Source organism: Cannabis sativa, chromosome 6, assembly GCF_029168945.1.
Source record: "Cannabis sativa cultivar Pink pepper isolate KNU-18-1 chromosome 6, ASM2916894v1, whole genome shotgun sequence".
Taxonomy (NCBI): domain Eukaryota; kingdom Viridiplantae; phylum Streptophyta; class Magnoliopsida; order Rosales; family Cannabaceae; genus Cannabis; species Cannabis sativa.
The window spans coordinates 4224463-4234545 of record NC_083606.1 but is presented as its reverse complement, the minus strand read 5'-3'; the positions used below and the strand labels follow the sequence as shown (position 1 = coordinate 4234545).

General features: G+C 29.5%; 1 protein-coding gene across 2 annotated transcripts; it reads left to right on the top strand.

The window, feature by feature from the left end:
- Window positions 1–221: 221 nt before the first annotated feature.
- On the top strand, window positions 222–8750 carry LOC115694777 (4-coumarate--CoA ligase CCL1). 2 transcript variants are annotated; one of them, XM_030621866.2, is made up of 5 exons: window positions 222–1730; window positions 4156–4351; window positions 7222–7435; window positions 7569–7671; window positions 8264–8750. In XM_030621866.2, the coding sequence occupies exons 1-5, from the start codon at window positions 708–710 to the stop codon at window positions 8381–8383; spliced, it is 1656 nt and encodes a 551-aa protein (XP_030477726.2). In that variant the 5' UTR covers window positions 222–707; the 3' UTR covers window positions 8384–8750. The 2 variants fall into 2 exon arrangements, with proteins under 2 accessions (XP_030477726.2, XP_060972878.1); XM_061116895.1 differs by lacking the exon at window positions 7569–7671.
- The last annotated feature ends 1333 nt before the right edge of the window (window positions 8751–10083 follow it).

Sequence of the window (10083 nt, the reverse complement as noted above, 5' to 3'; positions counted from 1 at the left end):
GTTCAAGCCTTACATTTTAATAAATATTACATGACGGTGTTTTTGATTAATGAATATAAAAAAAAAATATTCCTCTTAAAAGTCTTGTTAGTCTTTTATTTAAATAAAATTAAGTGTACTGTAAATATCAAATATTTATAATTTAATTAATTAGAGTATATCACTTAGGCTATTTAGGCTAATTAGTAATTTTTTCCCCGAACTTTGACATGTACTAAATCATGTCCACTGAATTTTTTTGGCCGTTGAAAATTCCCCCTGAACTATTAATATTGTTAAATTTAAGGACTTTTGTCTAATTTGAATAAAAAAATTCTAACATGGATGAAAGTTCAGGAGACATGATTTAGTACATATCAAAGTTTGAGGGTATAATTTGGTAGATTTTAAAGTCTGGGGAGCATGTTTTAGTACATAAACAATCGTTGAAACAGTAAAATTGAATGAAATTAGACAAAAATTCTTAAATTTAACAATCTCAGGAGAATTTTTAACAGCCAAAAAAGTTCAAAAGACATAATTTAGTATATCTAAAAGTTTGGAGAAAAAATTCTTAATTAGCCTATCACTTATTACACAATGGGTGTGTGAGTTGGACCCTATCTTTTGGACATTTATGAGCTTACAAATTTTATCCCATAACAATAAATATAATGATTTGAAATACCAATAAATGTTACAATTTTAGCTTTTAGAAAAAAACAAAAATGGAGATGAAACAAGAGAATCACAACAACAACAATGGTGATGAACAAGAAGAATTCATTTTCCGATCAAAACTTCCAGACATTTACATCCCCGACCACCTCCCAATCCACACCTACTGCTTCCAAAACCTCTCTCAATTCAACCACAAACCATGTCTCATCAACTCCGCCACCGCCCAAATTATCACCTACTCCGACGTCCACCTCACTTCCCGTAGAGTCGCCGCCGGTCTTCACAAACTCGGAATCAAACAAGGTGACGTCATCATGCTCTTACTCCGCAACTGCCCAGAATTCGTTTACTCCTTCCTCGCCGCGTCGCACATAGGCGCCGTCGTCACCACTGCAAACCCGTTCTACACCGCGGCGGAGGTGGCCAAACAAGCGGCGGCGTCGAATACCAAGCTGGTTATTACCCTATCGGGGTTCATCGACAAAGTTAGGGACTTTACCGGTGACGGAATAAAGGTGGTGTGCGTCGACGCGCCGCCGGATGAGAGTGAGTATCTCCATTTCTCGGTGCTGACGCAAGCTGACGAGAGCGAAATTCCTGATGTTGAGATTAAGCCAGACGACGTCGTTGCGTTGCCTTATTCGTCTGGAACGACTGGGCTTCCCAAAGGTGTGATGCTGACTCATAGAGTTATGGTGACAGGTGTCGCTCAGCAAGTGGATGGTGATAATCCTAACTGGCACTTTCATCAAAACGACGTGATTCTCTGCGTTTTACCCGTTTTCCACATTTATTGTCTTAATGCTATTTTGCTATGTGGACTTCGGGTCGGAGCCTCTATATTGATTATGGAGAAATTTGAGATGAAAAAAATGGTTGAATTGATTGAGAAGTTCAAGGTCACAATTGCTCCAGTCGTTCCGCCGATCGTTTTGTCGGTTGTTAAGTTCCCGGATCTTCACCGGTACGATTTGTCGTCGATTCGGACCATCATGTCGGGTGGAGCCCCGATGGGTAAAGACCTTGAGGAAGCCGTCAAGGAAAAATTTCCTCATGTCACACTTGGACAGGTAAATTAATTTTACTTATTAATTATAATAATTAATTAATTTTTCATCTATACAACCAAAGATTTCCTAAGTTGATTACAATGAAAATTTAATAATAATCATTAAAGTGTCACTAAGTACATTATGTCAAAATAGGGCATCAATTGTCAAGTCCAACAATTATTTAAAATGATTAATGTGTTATGGTATAGTTTATATTTTCAATCATTATCTATAAGTATATATATTTCCACTATATATGGATATGTTTTAATGTATAATATGATTGTAGGGAGCTCGAACAATTTCTTAAAAAGATTAGGGATAATTTAAAATGTCAAAATTAATTTTATATTATTTTGCATGTGTATAAATATTAAAGTAAGTATGTAATAAATTGTTTAAATAATGATTTTAATAATTGTTTGAATTTTTTATATCATCAATAACTTATCCGTAGAACCTCTATTTAAAAATACTCTATTCAAGAATAACCTCTAATTTGTTATAAAAAATCAAGTCCCAATTTGGGTCAGTTATAAATAAAAATAATCTCTAAATTGTAATTAGTTATACATTTTCTAAGTCTCGTATTAACAAAGTATACATCTATATAAAAAAATAATTACATCTTAATAAAATGTATACATATATTTTATAAATTTATTTATGTAAAATTAATAATTTTATTTCAACTTATAATACATGTATGAACATTATATTTACTCTAAAATAATTTTATTATGATATAGTATTAATGATTATTTATTGTTATTATTATTACATTGATATTTTTTAGTTTTTTAATTTTTTTTTCTAGTGTAACTCTATTTAGTTATAATCTCTCAATTAAAATATAATTTACTTAGACCTAAGTATATTCTTGAATAAAAGTTCTACTGTACTAATATATAATCAATATGAAATATTTTTTCATGTGTATGTCTATTTATATTATAGCTTTTGATGTGAAAAATCATAATTTAATATCTCATAAATCTAAATTAGTTCACCATTTTGTGTAAAATAAAAAAAAAATTAGTTTACCATCTACTTTGAGTTCATGCACAAAGCAATCTTATTGATTGTAGTGTTGTAAGTCAAATATAAACTAAAGACGACTTGGAAAATTCTAAAAAATTAACTAACAATATTATCTAATAAAAAAATTTAATTCATTATCACAAGAAAGATTAATTACACTTTAAAAAAGCATAAGTCAAAGTTAAACAATCAAATTCTACAAAATAATGAGAAAAATAAAACAATATTAAACAATCAATACTATATGAAAACTATACTATATTTCTGTTTGAATGATATTGTAAAACTCTAACAAAGTAGTGAGTCCTTATAAAATTAGAAGTACAATATTTGACAACTAAAAAGGGTAATAAGAAATAATCAATTAAATGAATAAATAGAAAAAGAGTATATTGATATTAATTTTCTATTACAATTTTTTTTTCCCTGAAAATATATGTTGAAATTTTTATTTTAATTTTTTTATAATGATATTTATTATAGTTATAATATTATCTTTATAAATTTTAAATTTTTTTTTGAACAATTTATAAATTATTGCATTAAACTATATAAGATTCGAAATTTAATTGGACCAATAGTGATATTAACACATAGGAGGGACAATTTTTTCATTGAGTATTGTTATTGGACACCGGTGATACCTATCACTTATTATAGATGCCCGTCACGATTGGTTAGCGATATTGTTTAAAAGCTATTTTCTTAGACCATCTCTAATGAATGGTATATATTTTGAATTAAATTTAGCCCAAAATATATAATGAAGCTATATTTGAACCAATTTTTATATTTGTGCTCCAATACACAAAGTACAAATTAATTATAAAAGTCAATATTATTATTAATACGCATGGAAAATATAAAACATTAACTTTATTTATATTATTTTATTAACTTATAAATATAAAAATATTTTTTATTAATGAATAATATTAATGAGTGACAAATAGGAAATTAAAAAATTATCTAGCACATGCTATTTTTTGTGTCAAATTTAGCATAATTTTTAGCTTCAGTCAAATTTAACACACATTTTAAATCATTATTGGAATTGAATTTTAGTAAAATGTTCTAAAAATGGTAATATACTATATTTATAGCTCTCTATTAGAGATGCTCTTATAATATCCTTTAAAATAATAAGCATTGCTATTAGACACCAGTGGTGCCTAGCACTTTCTCGACATGTCGCGTTGTAATTGGCTAGCGATACTCTTTGAAAGTTATTATATTAAATTATATAAGACCCGATACTTAGTTAGATCAATAGCAATATTAACATACAAGAGGGTACTCGACATCACTGACACCTTTAGCATTATTCTAAAATAATATATATGGTGAGATTGGGTGATGATATGAGGAGATGTAATTGGTGTGTGATGTTTAAAAATGATAGGGATATGGTATGACAGAGGCGGAGTGTCTTTCGTTGTGCTTGGGATTTGCAAAGGAGCCGTTTCCGACCAAGTTCGGCACGTGTGGTACAGTCGTTAGGAATGCTGAGATGAAGATTGTTGATCCTAACACTGGCGCGTCTCTTCCACGTAACCAAGCTGGAGAGATTTGCATTAGGGGTAAACAACTCATGAAAGGTACTACTACCTACCACCTAATTATATTTATCATTATTTTTTTATATAAAAATATTAAATTTGCATTTTTTTTTTTGTTGAAATAAACTTAGCTATATTGAAATATTGACACAAACGTTACATAGCTCTTTCAAGAGCACATTTAGCATACATGAGAGTACTGACAGATCTAAGATTTAAGTTAAAAGAGGACGATACTTTTTTTTATAAGTGAGCGGGTTCTTTTTTTTTTAACATGCTATTAAAACTCATGACTTCCTTTAAATGCATGAAATAATTTTACCATTATACCAAAGCTTATTTTATATTCATAGATATCACTTTTATTTGTAAATATATATTGTAACTAACCAAAATACACATATTTTTTTTTTCTCGATTTTTTTGCACCTCGCCTCTATATCCGCCCCTGCCTGAGAGCCAAACCATTTCTAACACAGCTCATTTTAGAAAACAAACTGTGAAAACAACAATTAGAGAATTTCTTACAGAAATAAATATAATTACCCCATCTCACACAATCACTATTATAAGAGTCCGCCACAATCTCAGAGTCGAGTCTGGCTCAACAATAACAAATCTATGGTGAGTGTCCTTCGCCATCTCCAGAGCAAGAAAGCAAGTTGCCGCCTCTTCGCACAAAAGATCTACGAACAATAGAGATTTAGAAAAAGCCTAAAAAATATTATTGTTGTGGTTATGAGCCACCGCAACAGCCATCATATAGTCCTGCCCCACTGCAACATCACAATTAATTTTAAACCAATCAATCGGAGGAGGGTCCCAATCACGAACAATGACACTAGCTGAAGGAGGCAACAATAACATCAGTATGGTGTGAAATGTCATGAACAATTTGGTTGTGAACCTTTTCATTCCTAGCCTTTGAAATGGTGTCAACCACCACCGAGGCATAAAGGAATGTCCCGTTTAATACTGACACCAAGCCAATCGAGGCCCCAAATAAATTGAACCCATTCCCAACACACCTGCCTACATTGTTCACATTTGGAATCAAACCCCAAGGAGATGAGTGCCAAAAATAGTATGCCGAGCCGCATGATAAGAAAAAGTGTTCTAAGGTTTCACTCCTCAACTCACATAGAGGGCATAAATATCCTCCTGAATCTGTCTAGCCACAATGGTTTTCACAAGCAGAGCATCCAAAAGGATGCACCACCAAAACACTTTATGTTTTCCAAGAATCTTAGAGTTCCAGAACCTCCTACTCTAAAGTAATATTCTCTCCTACTATACTATCACTATTTTGATGTATTTTCTTATTATTTAATATTTTTTTTTTATAATTTCGGGACTTGGAGTGCCTAAGGCACACACCTTGCTTACCTCACCTTAGGGTCGGCCCTGAGAGCTTATTGGTTCGATCCCTAATTTTGATGAGATTTATACTAAAAGGTCTCAGGGCGAGAATCCATTCTCGGAGTTGGAGATATATATATACAGTTGACTTTAGAGCATGTAATATTGGACTTTTTCGTAAGGTCATCACCACTTTAGGATCATAGTTATGCTACCAAATTTTTTGACATGATACGAAATTCGAGCCCGAAAACAACCCGACACGAAAAAATATGTGTTTAGGCACGACAAGGCACGTCGCGAAAAAATATGGGCTTAGGTATGCTACCACACGAAAAAATATGAGTTTAAGCACGATATGGCCCGACACGCCCGATAGCACGACACGTAAGCATGAATAGATTAGTTTGAAGCAACATATTAAATTGTCCAATAATTTGATAATGATAACAATGAAAAATATTATGATAGTAATATTTCAAACTATAATAATTATAATTATCTTTTATATGATTGTGTGTAACTATTATTGAAAAAAAAATATAAAAGTAACTAAAATAATAAAATACACATATATTTTAGTATTTAGTTCATTAATGGTAATATAAATACAAAAATATAGAGCACGGATTTCCATATAATAAATAGGTTGGTCTATTTCAAAAATATGGATCGGCCCAAATAAAGCATGCACTATACAAATTCGAGCACGGTACAATTAATTATTGGACTTGCGGGTCGTATTAGGCCGACCCTATAAAATTATTGTACGACGCGACCCATATTTTTTATGGCACGATACGACACGATTTATATTTTTTTATGGTCCGACATGGAACTACTCGTATTTTAAAAAATACGAAAAAAATAGACCGAACTAGCACGATACACACATATTTATAGCCACGGTTATGCTTGAGATCTTATAACAATCTACTTTTCCTAAATATACATCATTAGTTGAATTATTTTTTACATCGAAATAAATTAATGTATATAATTTGTATGTGCATACATACAAAATTGTTTAACATGACAATATCTCATATTATAATCATTGGACATGATTATAGTGCGGACGTTGTTTTTGTTTTTATTAGTAAGGATATTATATTTATGTTGTGGTTATTTTGAAAAATTTATAATCTAATTTTTTTATTTGATAGTTAATATTATAGTTATAACAGAAATTCTATTCGTTTTTTTATTTTTTAAATAATTTATAATGTCAAAAATAAAATTTAAACATTCAGTTTTACGCTTGCTTGTTTCTTTTTGCACCAGTACAACTGAATAGTTGAATCCCGTTTTTAATATTATAAATTATTCAAAAAATAAAATCGAAAATAAATAGAGTACCTCTCATAATTACAAAATCATAATTTTTATAAGTGCTAAAATTATGTCAATAAAGAGAAAAGTGATGTTTCTATTATAGAATTTTGAATATTAGTATTTAATCATATTTCTTTAACTAATTATTTTGGTGAAAAAGAAAAATTGTGTGCATTTTATGTTGATAAGATATTGAAAAGGACTGTAAAATTCAGGTTACTTGAATGATGTCGAGGCCACAAAGGCTACTATAGATGAAAAAGGATGGCTCCACACCGGTGACATAGGGTTTGTTGACGACGACGATGAACTCTTCATTGTCGATCGATTAAAGGAACTCATCAAATACAAAGGCTTTCAAGTAGCCCCAGCCGAGCTCGAGTCCCTGCTCATTGCCCATCCCAACATTTCTGATGCTGCTGTTGTTCCGTAAGTACTCTCTTTTGGCTAATAACGATATTTTTGTTCTCATTCATATTCTTATGTTTTTCATTCCTTCGAACATTACGTATTCTAGTATATAAAAATATTATGACGATTAATGTTTGGTATGATAATTCAGAATGAAAGATGAAGCTGCAGGAGAAGTTCCTGTTGCATTTGTTGTAACATCAAATGGTTCAAAAATCACTGAGGATGATATCAAACAATACATCTCAAAACAGGTAAAATTAATTTTTAGTACAAAATTTATAGATTAAATGACTTAATAATAAACACATCAATTATAGTTATCTAATAAAATTAATGCATTTAATTCATATTGATTAATCTTATTTTAGTAGTTGAAAGGTTATATCATTACCACACACACATCAATTATCATCCCACTTTTTTTTTTATCTCCTTGCATATTTTCATAATAATTTTTATTTGTTTCCAATCATACTTTTATTGTAAATTTACACAAATACAAGTATAAATAAGCTATAGATATCAATTTTTTTTATATAAATATTTTAATTCTCTTTTATACAAATATGGGTGCCAATAGAAACATTAATTAATCATAGATATATATCTTGCATGACCAACATTTCAATATTATATTGCCCAACAATTATGAAAGATAAAAAAAATCCATTTAAAATGCTCAAAAATTTTAATTGTTAGATTTTATTAACATATCTGTTGCATTATTCTTTTTCCAAATATTCATTAATTCTATTTTCACTCTTTAAAATAGTATAACAAATAATTATTATTAACATTTTTTATTTTATTTCACATTGGTTTAATTTTGTGGAAATATTTCAGGTGGTATTTTACAAGAGAATTAGTAAGGTATTTTTCATAGAAGAAATCCCAAAAAGCCCTTCAGGAAAAATCTTGAGGAAAATCTTAAGAACAAGACTTGTTACTAAACAAGCCATATAATAAGGATTTTTTTTTTCAATTGATCATTTATAGTAAATAAACCATTATCATTATGAGTCTGAAGACTATGCAAGGAAAGAGGTAGAAGAATTATATATGAACTTTTGCATAATATTAAGACTTGTAATTTTGTTGTCCATATTGTGGCTAAGTGAGCTTTCACCCACCAGATGTTCGGCTCTATTCCGATTCCCTCATTACCGGAAAACCTATTTTGTAACGACCGTGAGGTCTAATCGCTTTTTAATTTATGATGAGTACCCTTTTATTTAAAAAAAAAAAAAACTTTTGCATAAGATTTTCTCTTAATTTATATTGGACTCTCCTCCTAAATTGTAATAAAAATGGTAAAAACATTTTATACTAATTGTTCAACTTATTATAGTTTTGTGTAACTAATCTACTAGTTTTTTTAATTTTACCACCCTTTGTTATTTTATATACATTTTTTTATAAAAGAAATTAGCACAAATAATTGTAAGAATTATATAATAAATTCTTCTATTTTCCTAATATGATGATAGTAAATTTGTGGGATCAAAAGAAAACGAAAATATCCTTGAGATAGAATAAGTTTCTGAAAGCTCTATTTTGGGATTATCCTTGCTTTGAAATAATAATAATTAATTAAATATATATTTTAAAATTAAAGATTATATCACTTATTGTTTTTTAAAATTTTGACATAATAACAACTAGTTACTATTGTAAATTTGAAAGAAAAAAATAACTTCTCTTGCTGTGTTGTGTTTGTTGTATTTTAGCAACATAGTAACCAGTTACCAGTTTGAAACTATTTTTTAAATTAGGGTAAATACTATTTTGGACTATATATTTTATAAAAATTACTAATTAGACTCTTAATTTTGTTAAATGACAAAATAGACTTTGTATTTTTTAAATTAGTATAAATAGGACCTTGAACTGATTTTTTGTCAAAATAAAATTTAATAATAATCCGATCTAGAGGTGTTATGACAACACTGTTTACATTTTCTGTATCTGTTCATGTTAAGAACTGTCTTCAAGTTGATTATATTAAAAAAAAATTGTCAAAAATTAAGCTCAGGTCCTATTTTTACCATTTTGAAAAATACAGGGTCCATTATGTCATTTAACAAAATTGGGAGTCCAATTAGTAACTTTTACAAAATACAGGGTCTAAAATAATATTTACCTTTTAAATTATTGCAAATCAATAGGGGTGTTCGCGGTGCGGGTGGTGCGGTTTTTAACCATTTTTTCAAACCAACCCGCACATGTGGTTTTTCCAATTTTCCAAACCGCACCCGCACTGCGATACTAAAAAACCGTAAAAACTGCACTGCAAAAAATGCTGCGGTGCGGTGCGGTTTTTGCGGTTTGAACTATCACAATTTTTTTTTTTAGAAATCATCATAAAATAATTAAACTATCATTAATATAATTATTCCAAAACACTTGAGAAAATACAACAAACTTGAGACTAATAAAAGTTATAACAACAACAATAAATCAATAATCTTTTTAAAGTTTCAACAACACACCTAAATCAAAATAACAAACTTGAAACTAATTAAGTTCCAACAACAATATAAATGTACAACTAACATACTTACATCAATAGATTAAAAATAAAACAAACACAAACTTTCAACTCCAAATTTTAATACACATGTATGGGCTTGGGTTTGTTGCTAAGAAGAGAGGGTTTGTGAAGA

Coding starts and splice junctions, on each gene's coding strand:
- LOC115694777 (XM_030621866.2), top strand. CDS start 708: ATGGAGATGAAACAAGAGAATCACAACAACAACAATGGTGATGAACAA. Junction 4,352..7,221: donor GGGTAAACAACTCATGAAAG/GTACTACTACCT, acceptor TGTAAAATTCAG/GTTACTTGAATGATGTCGAG. Junction 7,672..8,263: donor AACAATACATCTCAAAACAG/GTAAAATTAATT, acceptor GAAATATTTCAG/GTGGTATTTTACAAGAGAAT.